The sequence below is a fragment of the Phycodurus eques genome, chromosome 8 (genome assembly GCF_024500275.1).
Source record: "Phycodurus eques isolate BA_2022a chromosome 8, UOR_Pequ_1.1, whole genome shotgun sequence".
Taxonomy (NCBI): Eukaryota; Metazoa; Chordata; class Actinopteri; order Syngnathiformes; family Syngnathidae; genus Phycodurus; species Phycodurus eques.
Genome location: NC_084532.1, coordinates 29,226,399 through 29,241,287, shown reverse-complemented (window position 1 = coordinate 29,241,287; position 14,889 = coordinate 29,226,399). Strand labels below are relative to the sequence as shown.

The 14,889-nt window shown below is 42.2% G+C and overlaps 1 protein-coding gene across 7 annotated transcripts; it reads left to right on the top strand.

The window, feature by feature from the left end:
- Window positions 1–266: 266 nt before the first annotated feature.
- Window positions 267–13,841, top strand: LOC133406161 (AP-1 complex subunit sigma-2-like). Of its 7 annotated transcripts, none has more exons than XM_061683539.1 (7): window positions 267–377; window positions 726–904; window positions 3,337–3,445; window positions 3,536–3,673; window positions 4,895–4,925; window positions 8,265–8,327; window positions 10,765–11,960. In XM_061683539.1, the coding sequence occupies exons 2-6, from the start codon at window positions 726–728 to the stop codon at window positions 8,324–8,326; spliced, it is 519 nt and encodes a 172-aa protein (XP_061539523.1). In that variant the 5' UTR covers window positions 267–377; the 3' UTR covers window position 8,327; window positions 10,765–11,960. The 7 variants fall into 7 exon arrangements, with proteins under 7 accessions (XP_061539523.1, XP_061539526.1, XP_061539528.1 ...); XM_061683540.1 differs by lacking the exon at window positions 267–377 and adding an exon at window positions 379–470; XM_061683542.1 differs by lacking the exons at window positions 4,895–4,925; window positions 8,265–8,327; window positions 10,765–11,960 and adding an exon at window positions 13,412–13,841.
- Window positions 13,842–14,889: the final 1,048 nt, after the last annotated feature.

Below are 14,889 nucleotides of genomic sequence, written 5' to 3'. Positions count from 1 at the left end.
CGTAATTACATTCAAATTTTACTTGAAACATGTTCGTACAGATATGTAGTTGATCTCATGTCAAAAAGTGAATCCCTGTCCACTGGTCCCAGGCACCGCGTCCGGCATATACAGGTTTCTTATCGTCCAATCAGCTCGTCCGCGGTTCGATCGACGTCCCCACCAGCCATACAGGATGACGACAGCGCATAGAGCAGGCGAGTGAGGCGGGATCCAAGCCCTAAACCAATGAGCGTGGGCCTGCCGGCGCCTCTGGCCAATCACAAGCTTGACTGCGCCTGGCATCCTCGGCCGCTGAGTGAGGGGGCGCTCCTTGTGCTCCTGATGGCTGGACGATTTCTTCCTCTTCTTCGGAGAAAACTGTGTCCGAATTAAAGGTAGCAGGTTGACGACGTGTGTTTTTGGAGACGTTTAAAGTTGACGTTCGTGTAGTATTCGCGAAGAGTCGTCGCCGAAGAACGACGTCAACGGTACACTACTGTACTGTACTTCCCGTTAGCTTGTGCTGTGCACAAATGCTATTTTGAATATGTAGATTATCGGTTGACACGCAAGTGGTGCTAGCAGAGATAACAATTACCAAGCGCTATTATGATTTCCCAAATAACGTGTCATTGAGCATGCAAAAAGTGTTGAATGGAGAGATTTGAAAGCCTCTATTTCCGCTCGCTGTCTGTCACTCAGCGCTCGTGCTTATGAAATCCTTTCCTTTCTTTTCATTTCAGATGCAGTTCATGCTTCTGTTCAGCAGGCAGGGCAAGCTGCGGCTGCAGAAGTGGTACGTGCCCCTGTCGGACAAGGAGAAGAAGAAGATCACCAGGGAGCTGGTGCAGACCATCCTGGCCCGCAAGGCCAAAATGTGCAGCTTCCTGGAGTGGAGAGACCTCAAGATTGTCTACAAGAGGTGAGCAGACCTCAATCTGGCGCTTTACAGAAAGAGACGTAGTTCCAAAGAAAAGAAAATGCATTTGGCTTGCAACCAGTCCAGGGTGTACCCCGCTTCTTGTCCCGAAGCAATTCACCGTGGATGGCAAAGCCTTCCGTGTCATTTGACCGAGGCGCAGCTTTCGAGAAAACCGGCAGAATGGCTTGAATGGGGATTTTAACCTTCTTCTCTACCGCCGGAGTAAAGGTCTTCTGGTACTACCTCTAGAAATGGAGAATTGCCGGCTTGACGTCATCGCACTATTCCGTGTCTGTGCCGCTCATACAGAGCAGCGACGGCAGCTTTTACTAGCTGTATGAAAAGTGGCGTCGATTTGTTGAAATTGGAAAATTACCGGGTTGACTTCACCCTCTCGCTCTCGCTGTGTCATACTGAACAAGTGATCCAGATAAAAGCAGGAAATTGCCGGCTTTTGCAGCTAGGGTGAAAGGGGCTTGTAATAGCCTCCCGCAAAGCCGGAACATTTCTGTGTCGTTCATACAGAACAGCGACATGTTTAAAAAAAAAAAAAAAAAAAAAAAAGAGGTAATTCTCATACCACCGCCGAAGCTGGAACATTTCCAGCTTGACCTGTCAGAGCCATTTATCCTGAACAGAGACCCAGAAAAAAATGAGACTGGCACCGTGTAAGCGTTCTCGGTGCTATCGCCAAAGTCTGTAAATTGCTGGGTCCGCCTCTTCCCAACATTGTTCTTTATACAAATAGAAAGACAGAATGCCAGCTTTTACAGACTGTTTGAAAAAGGCTTCTCATACCACCTCCGAAGCAGAAAAAGCCAGTTTGAAAGGGGCGTCTCATACGAGGCACAAGGCGGAAAATCGTCAAATTGAATTTATGGCACCAAACCATGTCGCTACTGTTTATACAAAACTGCAACATTGGGAAAAAGTCGCTGTCCGTCTGTTCCTCCAGGCAGTGTAAACGGTTAGCGCCTCCAAAGGCGGGAAATTGTCAGGTCGACATTGTGCCGCCATTCCGTGTTGACGAGGTTTTCACAAAGGAGCAATACACGGGATGTTGTATGGTAATGCTGGTTTTTACCGGCCTCATTCCGCATCCTGTCTCCTTTTTATAAAGCAAAGCGTAATATCCGTCGTGGCTTCTTGTTGTTATTAGCCAATCGTCACATGCTTTAAGAGCGCGTGAGGGATTATCCCGGATAAAGAAGTCCCCCGCCGCGTGGCAGGCAGGAAGAGGCTTAACTTTAGAGCAGGTGAACGGCTGGATCACCCGGAGGTCGTCGCAAAAGGCAAAAGCGCCGTGTCAGCACGAACACTCCGTTGTTTATCACGGCCGAGAGGACAAAGTGACGAGCGAACACTTTCTCGTCTCTTCTAACTACTTGGCATAATTTGGTCCATTTGATATTTTTACACAAATCTATACTACCGTTCCGTCCCCACATTGTCTGTTATTTTGATGCGCTACTGACCAATTTGAAGTGTTGAAAATAGCTGGTGAACAAACCTATTCAACTCTCTTGAATGCTTGAAATGTCTGAGAAGTGCTACGTGTCCCGCGCTACGGGAGCTGCGTGGCATTATGTCGCTTCGAGATTAAAAGTCAGGATGTTTTCTTTTTTTTTTTGACGAGTTAAAATAGGTTAGTTAGCTGGAGCGCTTTGTTGCAGAAGTGGTCAGCCACAAATGTTACTTTGCGTACAGATTCTTTTCCGCCTATCAAACTGCTTAATCAACTCATCGTTTTATTTTTTTACTGTACATTAGGGCTGGGGGAAAAAAATCGAATAACTCGACAAAGTCTATTTCAAAAATAGGTCAAACCAGAATTTCTGCCTCGAAGCTCTGCCGGGACCAAAAAGAGAGAGGAAAAAAAAAGAAAAACAAAGTTCCGGAACGTGTCTGTGCCAATGTTTCACACGGACATTTATTGCAGACGGACGCGGTGTCAGGCGACTGATAAACTTTGCTAAAAACAACAGAGGAACATCTGCGAGGGTTTTTAAGGACACTATTATATGCGTAATGTACATATAACATGATGTATGAGTCATGGCAGTTAGTTTTTTTGTTTTTTTACCTAAAATGGTCATCGCTAGTGCGCTCATGCTAATCGCGAATGCTAACAGTTCAGCAAAGGCTGATTTTGTTATCTCACATTCTTTATCGAGTTTATACCATACACTCAGTGCCAACATTTTGTAGTTTTAAGGATAAAAGTCCAGCCCTCAGAAATGGGGGAAAAAAATGCATGTTACGAGTTTAAAAAAGAAAAAAAAAAAAAAAAGTCCTCACCCCAAGTACTCGACAAAATATCTACAGGATAATAGATTCTAAAAAGATTCGATGGCGACAGCTCTACTGCACATCCCCGGTATAAACCCTAAACTTAAGGTACTGTGACGATGATGTACTTGGTCTGTCGGCAGGTACGCCAGCTTGTACTTCTGCTGCGCCATCGAGGAGCAGGACAACGAGCTGATCACGCTGGAGATCATCCACAGATACGTGGAGCTGCTGGACAAATACTTCGGCAGCGTGAGTGGGTCGCGTTGTCACGGCGCTTACTTACGCCCTTTCTCGCCATGTAACATTTTGTTTCCATCCGCCCCTTAAAAAACATGAAAGGTGTGCGAGCTGGACATCATCTTCAACTTTGAGAAGGCCTACTTCATCCTGGACGAGTTCCTGCTGGGCGGCGAAGCCCAGGAGACGTCCAAGAAGAACGTGCTGAAGGCCATCGAGCAGGGCGACCTGCTGCAGGAGGTGAGGAGCACGCGCCCACGTGTCCTTTTGCATTCACGGAAAGTTCGTCTCCTTTTAAGGTTTCAACATTCCGTGAATTCCCAAAGTTGGAAACCTTCCATGGGAATTAACAGGAATTTATGGGACTGGAGCTGGAATGGACAAAATGGAAGCTTGCCTTTTAAGAAGGAATGTCAGTATAGTTGGGGAAAATATACTGTGAGCATAATCCTGGTTGAAATAAACTGATTTCCTGCAAGTCACCGTAGTACCTTGACTTGTAGGGATGGGAATTGATGAGAATTGAGCGATACCGATTTCATTAGCAATACTGCTTTTCGATTCTCTGATAAAATCATTCCCATTTGGACTAGTTCCAAAATTGACTTCCCATGGAAATTTACCCGAAACTTCGGGGAAATTTCCCACCGTTTTGCAACCGGCTCTTTATTGCTCTCCAGTTTTTTAAAAGTGAATTGCCACTCGCCATCGAGATGTAACCTTTACCGTGAACTAACTCGAAGGACTATAAACGAGATCGGCTGGCTAAATATCACTTTTATCCTTTCTTTATACAGTGGTACCTTGACTTACAAGTGTCCCAACTTACTGTTTTTTTCGAGTTACGATTGATTATTATTATTATTATTTATTTTTTACAATTTGTATTGCAAGACAAAATGTGAGTTACAACTAAGCAAGCTCGCTGCTCGAGTGAAGTGGAAAGAAAAATGGAGCAATTGAATTAGCGGAATGCCCTGGCATGTGGGCAAAGAAAAAAAAGAATCTGCAGATAATTTACGCCTATTATAATTGAATTAGAAAAAAATATATATATTTTTTTAAACCCCCCCCAAATTATTGAATAAGCAGAGATAAGTGTTTTCGGAGGTGGTTCCCCTAAAAAAAAAAAAGAAAAAAAAAAAAAAAAAAAAACATATTTGAAAATTAGAAACATTTTGAAATAAAATTGTAGAAAAAAATAAAATAATCCAGCGATTTGTGCCGAACCGAGAGTATGCGGGGGTCCACTGTACACACAGAATTATATACAGTATTTGATAAAAATGGAATTGATTTACTAGCTTGGTCATGGAATGGATTAAATTGGTTCGTCAAGGTACTACTGTCTTTTAATTTCGCTTTTCTTTTTCTTCTTGTGATTCCCCCCCACACACACATCTTAATAATGTGTCCTTTCTTTTTGCTTGTGTGTACTCTTTTGCCTTATGTGATTTGCAGAACATAGACTCTCAGACGCGCATGTTTGCAGGTACACTTTGTTTAGTCCTACTCGTGTTAGGTGACTAACTAGTACAGTAGTAGTAATGGTAGTTTAGCTTTGACAAGGTTAATGAATGAACCCAAAGGCGCCTATTGGACAGCACGGGAACAGTCTCCTCATGGAAGTACAGTGGCAGACAAATAATACAAAAATGATGTAGACAACTGATATGAGCACAATTGCGACATGTGATTGTGTAATACAGCGGATCAAGACACACCTGTTGAAATGACATTATTTTCTTAAAATAAATATGATCTCAAATTAACAGCATAAATATTTTCAAAATAATACAAAAACTGTATACGTAAATTGAAAAATAACCTTAAAAGAAAACTTTTAAATAGGCTACTTGTCTGAACACTTCTATGTTTGGATATGTGAACACAGCGCAAATAATTAAATTGAAAAAGAATTGACGATATACTGGATATATATTTTCAATATAAAAAAACAACAATTTCCAAAAGGCGACTTCCATATGGTGCATTGGATGTCTAAAGTGAACACATCCTTGTTAAGAATGAAATTTTATGATTAAAAATACCGGTATAAATATTTGAAAAAAAAAAAAAAAAAAGATAAGTGATATTGTATATAATTAAATACACAAATCTTTCTATGAAAATATATACAAATTTGAATATTCCGTGGTCGAGTTGCAGAAGTGTGCAGTGGATATAGAAAGTGAACACACCCCTTGATAAATATTTATTAATATTCCCAAAAACAACTAAATTGATCAAATAATAGCCTGCAAAATTAGAGTGAAAACTAAACTAAATTGGGAGTAAAAGTGCAGTGGCTCTAAAAAATATATCATAAATAATCATTTTGGACCGTCACACACACAACTACACACAACTAAAAAAAAAATTAGTCGAATCAATTATTTTTTTTTTTCTTATTTAAAAGATAGTTGCTTAAAGTGAGCACAAATTTTTTTCCCCCCAGATTAAGTAATAGTAAAATACAATAAATAATATGTTAATAACTAAAGTAGTCCAAGATATTTTCTAAATAACAATAAAGAAATGCTAAACTATAACTGTACAATTAAATTAATATAGAAATCTGAAAAGTGTATTTTAAAAGGGCTGTGCGCACTTTCTCTCTCCATTGTCCGGTGAATAAAATAATAAAGTTGCATTTTATAAATGTGGTCCGTGGTAAATTAATATTTGTTTAATAACTGCAGTTCTGTTTTCTTTGTATGCGGATGTTAAAGTCTAGGAATACAGTCATCTGAGGCAAGTCCGAAAATAACGTCCAACAAATGTTCAAAGTCGATCATAAGATGATCCAATGCTGGCTGCCGGACAAGCGAGGCCCGTTGCCAAAGTGTCAAGCCACGATTTACCTTTGCCACGTAAAACATGCGGCGCTTTGCTTCTAAAAATAAACTCTTCCTCGTGCGAGCGACTTGTCTTACTTATGTTGCGTAATTACGGTCGCCTCCGAGGACCCGGCCGGGCTCGGACGCTCGGTGACTTTCTGATTGGCCGGCTTGTCTATTCATAGAAGCAGAGCGACGACTGGGGCGCTTTGCCCAGTGACGAGCTGTTGTAACGGGCCACCTCACGCGGGTAAATACTGGTGTGAAATCGCCGCCGTGCACCTGCATGCTTGACGGGCATGAGTTGGTCCACAACTAGGCTACTCACAAAAAAAAAAAGTGTTGGTTTATTTGGCTTTTGGGTGAATTTGAAATGCACTATAACCTTGACAGCTCAACTCAATTTGACCTTCTCTAAACTTGGAGACGCACATCCAAACGTTCGACGTTTCAGTACTTACGACTGTTCTGAACGGTAAAAATCACAGCAGGTGTTTCCTCGGACGTCCACTTCTTTGCCTTTGTGTGACTCTTCCAGTCTATCCTGTGCAACCTTGCCGATGACACTCTGTGGCACTCGAAGCTCAGTGGCCACTTTCTGTTTGAAAGCTTGCACTGCCGAGATACTTTTCAGTCGCTTGTAAATTGGAAGTAGTATTTAAGATGCTTTAAGGTAGAGATTGACTGAAATGTTTTTTGTCTTTCTTTTTCTTTTCCAGGGCCAATACTGATTATTTAGTAGTCAATGAGGTTGATAAGCAATATTTGGAGCCGTTATTCATTTGCTGAAAAAGCAAAACGATTGTCATCAAAACTTTGACTAATACAAACTAGCACTTCGTTTAAATGCCTTTAAGCATATCTTTATAAAACAGCTTTTCAGATTGGCAACATGTTGAAGTTTTTTGTTTTTTTTTTGTATCATGGACGATAGATATCTTTCTTTTAAAATTCTAAAAAAAAAAAAAAAAAAGATTCTGGGAGCTCCCAGGCTCAGCAGCATGTCTTATAAAGTGAAATTAATACTTCAACAAATGAACAGCGGCTTCAAATTTTCTATAGTAAATAATGTTTTTTCAAAATGTATCTTAACTGAAATGTTAATCTTTCACTTATTTATAATCCTTGTTTTAAGTTCAAACAACAAAAAAAGTGCAGGTACTTCCGACTGTTAAAGTGAACTGAAAATGCAAATAAGTAAATAAATAGTTTCCTGACGTTTACCCAGTTTTAAATTGATCTCGTGTATAAAGGCCAATGCCAATATGCGTCAAAATGCCGACTTGTGAGAAAAGTTCTTCCACAAAGCCGATGATGGAAGTTTGGATTGCTGTCGGTCTTCGCGATCGTCTCTGTCCAACTATTCACGAGATCCACCGGGCTTGATTCTCCTCGGCCGCACGTCCTGCTGGCTTTTGTCATCGTTTTCGGTTCAGGTCAGCGGTCGTCAAATCACTTTCTGCCACCCCGAAGTACCCTGGCGCCTATTGTTTTACAAACATTATGAAAAGGCCTATTAGCCTGCTCGTTCCTATGCGTGTGCAACTATAGTAGCGCCATTGTTGAATGTAGTGTATTACAGCCCAGAGTATCATAAACATGCAATCACTCTTCACCCTACTATAAATATACAATATTGAAATAATGAGAATCATTGTTGTGCTAACAGACATACAGTCACGCTCAGTTCAGACTGAGAACTCGTTCTAATATTTTTGATGCCTTAAATGCTTTGTTGAGTTCAGTTTTAGCGATTCTCACAGCGCGGTAATTACACCGCTAACATACCTCGGCGGCTTTAGACAAAGCTATTTTTCATAATCAGCCCTCAGTGGAACATTTGTCAAGCGAGCGGTCATTAGTTTGGTGCCAGCAAGCAGGTCTTTGTTTGCAATAAGGACCGCCCCAGAAGGGTTCTTCTGCAGAGACGGTGAAGAGTTAGTGGATGCATCTTATTGCTTATTTTGGTTATCAAACTGTTTGACTCCCAGGTATGACGGTCCCGAATGTGAGCTCAGAGACTTCTGGACTGTTCCAGAACTTGACACGTTGAGGTGAATACTGTTTGTGGATATACGGTGTAGGTCACCAGTGCTAGTACTAGTACAGTCCTTTAGTGCATAGACTTCTTAATGTGTCTTGTCTGTCTGTAGACCAGGTTCAGTGCTCCCCATGTGGTTTCATTCCTGTCTGGTTTCATGTCCAGCACTGTGTGGTTCTTGGTTCAGTGCACCTCATGTGGTTTCTTTTTCGGTTTAGTTTCTCCTCACTATGTTTAGAACTGTCTGTTGCTTGGTTCAGTGCTCTTGGGCTATTTCCTGATCCACTGCTCCGGATCTGCTTACCTGCCCCAGTGTGACTGGTCTGATTTTTATTTGTAATTATTTTTTATTTTTTTTAATTTTTTTTTGTGGTCCAGGGTTCCTAGCTTGGGTGTGGATCAAGTGTTGGGTCTGGTTCCATTTCCAGTGCTTCATGTCTGTTTTTTGGCCCACTGCCCCTGATCTGGGTCTTGGTCAAGTGCTCCTGGTCTTGTTCATTTTTCAGTGCTTCTTGCCTGGGCACAGTGCACCTTGTCTGGTTCCGAGTACAGTGCTCTGGATCTGGTTCCTGGTCCGGGGTACCTCCTCTAGTTATGGGTCCACTGATCCTGGTCTGGATCTGGGTGAAGTGTCCTTGGGGTGGTTTCTGGTCCCACTCCCGGTGTGGTTCCGAGTGTGGCACTCCTGGTGTAGTTCTGGGTCAAGTTTTCCTGGTCCGTTTCCATGTCCAGTGCTCATTGTCTGGTTCCAGACCAGACCCAGAACAGTGTACCAGGAATGCGACCAAGAGCCCTGGACATTGACAAACCAAGTGCTCCTTGTCTGGTTCCAGTTCAGTAAGTCTGGTCTGGTTGCTGGCCCAGTGGCCCAGGTCTGGACCCTGTTCAAGTTTTCCTGGGCCGAGTTTTGTCCAGTGCTCCTGGTTTGTTTCACGGTACATTGCTCCTTGTCTGATTGTGTACCGGCGTTACCAGATAACTAGCAACCCTTCATTGCTCAGTGACTGTTTTTCTCAATGTCTTTATGTCTCCAAAGTCTCTCAATTGACTGTCTGTTGTCATACTAGAGCGGCTCCAAATACCGGAGACAAATTCCTTTGTGTTTTTTGGACATATTTGGCAAATAAAGATGATTCTGATTCTGATTGAGTTCAGTGCTCGTGGTCTGCTTCCTGGTCCGGTGCTCTCGGACTAGTCTGACTCAAGACTAGCTGCACCTGGGTCTGGTGTCTAGACCTTTTCTCCCGACCAGTGATCTGGGTCTGGTTCCTTTTCCAAGTTCTTCTGGTCTGGTTTTTGGTCCTCCTATCCCAACTCTGTGTCTACACGAGCGGATGTTAGGATGTTGTGTTTCGCACTTTGTTAATGGTCTACGTTTCGTTAACACAAAATGCCCTCGACATACAATGGTACCTTGACTTGCGAGTTTAATTCCTTCGCTGACCATTTACGTAACTGAAATCAATCGTGTCTCAAGTCAACTTTCCACATTGAACTTTTCACCATATTGCGGGATTTTGAATTGTATGCTCTAATTTTTTGGGTGGTAAAATAAAGGCTTCCTATCGTAAAACATTAAAACTGGAGAGAGAAAAAGGAAAAGAATGACATTAAAACACGATACAAGGAATACAATGTACATACTGTACAGTACTGCTATGCACTATTGTATGTTTAAGAGTTCCTAAAGGTTTAAAATAAATGTAAACAACCAAAGAAAATATGCGGTTGCGACTTTTCAGATTTCACCTATTGCAGGGGTGTTCCGGAACCTAAGCCCGGCGATAGACGAGCGATTAGATTACAGTAATAAGTTCCGGCACAACCAAACACAGGCTTTTTTAATCTTCTTCACAGTTTTTTGCCTTTTTCACCGCAATTTTCTCACTGTTAACAGCTTCTCTATTTTTTCACGGCCAGATGTGCGCAGCTTAGAAATGATTTTAGCACTTGGCTGGCGTTGTACCCTGTATCGACTACATCCGCATCAGTATAATACATATCGTGAAGGAAGTACTACTACTACTAGTACTGCTCCTCCAAGTCGACTACAGGCACAACTTGGTCATCATGTGATTAAAATAGCTGCATCAAACATGGAAAATGCGAGCACAAAACAACCGATCCTATAATTCGACTGCAAGGGAACCACGTGAGCTGACGGTGGCCGGAGGTCGTGCGGCTCGCTGCCGCCATCTTGCGGCCAAGTATCTGAAGCACACTCGTAGGGGAGCAAAACACTTGACGGAGCGACGGCTCGTGGCTGTAAAAACTCAGAATTTGGGCCACCGGCAAGTCAAGGTACCGCTGTATGTGTTCGTTGCAAAGCGTCTCCGCTGCAGAGGAGGCGTGGCATCTGTAAAGCTGAAGTGTACGGTGGAGTTTGAAGGCCAAGTGAGGCCTCCTGCTGCATGTTGTTGTCTTCTAAAAGCTCTCTCTTTCTCCCTCAGCCCCGTCATGAGTACTTTAATGTGCCTGTGTACTGACTGGCTGCTCCTCTGGTGCTGCTGCCCACCATGCCCGCACCATGCCCGCAACCATGCCCGCGCCGTGCATGCCCAGCGCCTTTCCCTCTGCACGCTGTCCTTGTGCTTGTGTCTGGTTTGTGGATGTAGCCACCCCCACTGTACACCACAGGCATGACACACCACAACTGTTACAATTTTCATACACACAGTTTTACCTTAATTTACAAAGTAAATTTATTCCGTGACTGAGTTTAGTTTGACTGAATTTACTCTTACTTTAGTCACTTGGTAGTTGTTTTTTTTGGGGAGTGAGGGGGGCGGGGCAATAGTTAATTGTTGCAAGTCACAATTTTACTTGGGAGTGAGCTTCACACCCCTCGGCCGCTATACGGAGCAGTGGATCCTCGCTAATCGCGAACCCGAAAGCAAATCGAGAACATTTGCAAATAATTGGTGGCCATTTTAATTGTCATGGGTGAAAAAAGCTGATTTTTATTTTTATTATTTATTTATTTTTTTACAGCGTGAATAAGAGGGCATCAGAAAAAAATACCGCCTATAAATTATTTCGATAGGGAAGGGTCCCCGCCCCCCCCTAAAAAAAAAAAAAATAAAAATAAAAGAGAAGAAAAGAAAATCAGCAAATAGGTGAATCCGTGGTTGCCAAACTGCAAATATGCGGACGTCCACTGTATTTAATTTATTTCTTGTAATCCCTTCCTGCAAGGATTACCTGTTCTTTTATCTTGTCTTTTTGTAGATTTTAAATTTTATGTATATATAAGCATGTCTTTACAAGCAAACAAAATCTTATAGAAGAGTCACTTTACATTCATATTTTTGGCGTCACAATAATATGACTCGAGAATTTGCACTTTTTGCACTGATTATTCTTGATGGGCCTCGTTTGGCCTTCACGTGATTATGAGTGATATTAAAACGAAGCTTTATAATAAGTTGATAAATGGACACGAGCTAAGCACCTGAAGTTTTTTTTTTTTTTTTTTTTTTTTTGCATGTGACTAACCAACACAGTAATTGTAAGTCATTCACTGGCAGCCCTCCCAGTTAACATGAATATTCCACGTGTATAGTTGTCAATGGCAGTCAATGAGTTTTAATGATATAGCACAATAGTTTGATGAAATGAAAAATAAATGTTTTCTGGTTCGTATTCAGCATGGTGGTGTCTTTCTTGAATTGACGTACATTTTCAACTTTGTTGCCTTTACTCACTTTTAGTGTTACGTTTGTATTTGACTCTGATCAAATGTGTTGTTGTCTTGACTTTGTGCCCACGCTGCTGTTAGGATGCAAAAGTAAGTGCCTCTACTTTGTGCTAGCATGCTACCTAACTGCTTTCATCTTTTGAAATAGAGAAAAAAAATTTAAGTACACAATTCTATTGCTTCTAATTATTATATGTTCATATTTGGGGGGGGGGGGGGTTAGATTGGACATTTATGAGGAAAAAGAATGTGCTTTATCAAAAAACACATTTTATGTATATTTCATTGGCCCAAAATATTTAATGTGTTTAACATATTTTACACTCTGGAAAAAAAAAAAAGATTGGATTGGAGTACAGATGTAACTCTAAAATGTATTTATGTATTTTGCTCTAAAAAATAATTTCCATTAGTGTTGCTTTTGAAGAAAGTTATAAAGGTATTACAGGGTCATCTCAAAATTTTAACTATAATAAAAAAAAAAAAATTTTTTTAAACTGCCATGGGCCAAAAAGTCATACAAGGTGCATCCCTGCTATTGTTACATTTGTACTGTTACCATAAAACGAAATCAAAATAAAACAAAGTCGAGTACGTAAAAAGTATTACAACAACAGAACCAAAGAGTTAGTCCATCAATCTATCAAGATTAAAAAATGTATTATTATTGCATTAGCCTCACAATTGTATTACTGGTACATATTTTATATTTATTAACGCTATGAATTTAACTATTTTACTATAAAAATAGACATTTTACAACAGGTCCATCTTTAAGATTAAGATTTTGTATTTTACTGTAAAGAAAGCTACGGTGGGCGGCACGCCGGACGACTGGTTAGAGCGTCAGCCTCACAGTTCTGAGGACCCGGGTTCAATCCCCGGCCTCGCCTGTGTGGAGTTTGCATGTTCTCCCCGTGCCTGCGTGGCTTTTCTCCGGGCACTCCGGTTTCCTCCCACATCGCAAAAACGTGCACGGTAGGTTAATTGACAACTCTAAATTGCCCGTAGGTGTGAATGTGAGTGCGACTGGTTGTTTGTTTGAATGTGCCCTGCGATTGGCTGGCAACCAGTTCAGGGCGTGCCCCGCCTCCTGCCCGATGACAGCTGGGATAGGCTCCGGCACGCCCGCGACCCGAGTGAGGAGAAGCGGCTCAGAAAATGGATGGAAGGATGTTTTTTACGCTAAACAAAATCATATTTTATGACAGGTGCATTTTCTGTTGTATAGTATAAATATTCTATACTTTTATTTAGCTACCATAAAAAAACAACAACATTAAAATACATGTTTTTGAAAGTGTGTATTTACGTGTGTAAAAAGTGTGTGTGTGTGTTGCATAATGATGACCTCATCAAAGTATTTGTCCTGTACGCTGTTGTAACGTTTGATTTTGCAGGATGGAGAGGTACAGTGCAGCGTTCTGGAGGAAATCGGACTGACATGAAAAAAATAATCATCGCACAGGCCACGCCCCCTTCAGCATAACTTGACATTTTCCCAGCAACAATATAAGTATCTTTTATTTCTTTATTTTTAGTTGTTGTTTTTAAAGGATGTAGCACTATTTTTTAAATATATATGCAATTCTTTACTATGACCAAGGCGGGAAATTTCCTGCATAACCAAAGCTGGCGCGACTGTATTGAAGAATATGTATCAAGTATGTGAAAAGGGAAGTCCAAAGTGTTACCACAGAACCAAAGAGATAATCTATCAATTTTTTATTTACACTGGCAGGGACTCCTGTAGTCAACAAAGTGACGTGACTCTGGCCATTGAAATATAATTACACTGGACATGTTTATTAAAATATGACATCACCAATACTAAGCCGCTGTGTACTTCATTTAAAGAAGAGAATATATACCTGTATTGTTGTATGCTCTGTTTGTATTTGTTTGCTTCGCCGCGTGTGTGTTAACGGAGCAGTTGTTTGAAGGTTTGTAATTACCGGCACAGTTAGTTAATTTCTGTTAGCCTGTTAATGGCGTTTCGCATCATATTAGCATTAAGCTCACTGACTTTTGTTAGACAGAATGATATGGTTTGGTTGAACGTTTTGTTGTTTAATTCTCTTTTTTTGTATGCTCTGTTTGCATGTGTAGTTGCATGTGTCCGAGTCCGACTTACTGCCGGATACGCGGACCAAACTCGGACTCCGGTCGTACGGGGACCCGAACAGCCCGTATCAGGGGGTTCGGCACCCCATACTCCCGAAGCACCCCCACAGGAACCCCCGAGGGACACGGTCAAACGCCTTCTCCAAGTCCACAAAACACATGTAGACTGGTTGGACGAATTCCCGTGCACCCTCGAGGACCCTGCCGAGGGTGTAGAGCTGGTCCACTGTTGCACGGCCAGGACGAAAACCACACTGCTCCTCCTGAATCTTGAGATTCGACTTCCCGACGGACGCGCCCCTCCAGCACCCTTGAATAGACCTTACCAGGGAGGCTGAGGAGTGTGATCTCACTGTAGTTGGAACGCACCCTCCGGTCCCCCTTCTTGAAAAGGGGGACCACCACCCCAGTCTGCCAATCCAGAGGCACTGTCCCCGATGTCCACGCGATGTCGCCCACAACATCCAGAGGCTTTAGGAACTCCGGGCGAATCTCCTCCACCCCGGGGCCTTGCCACCGGGGAGCTTTTTAACCACCTCGGTGACCTCAACCCCACAGATAGGAGAGCCCGCCTCAGAGAACCCAGACTCGTGTCTGTGGAATTGAGGAGTTCTTCGAAGTATTCTCCCCACCGGCTCACAACGTCCCAAGTCGAGGTCAGCGGCTCCCCATGCCCACTATACAAAGTGTTGATGGTGCAATGCTTCCCCCTCTTGAGACGCCGGATGGTGGACCAGAATGTCCTTGAAGCCGT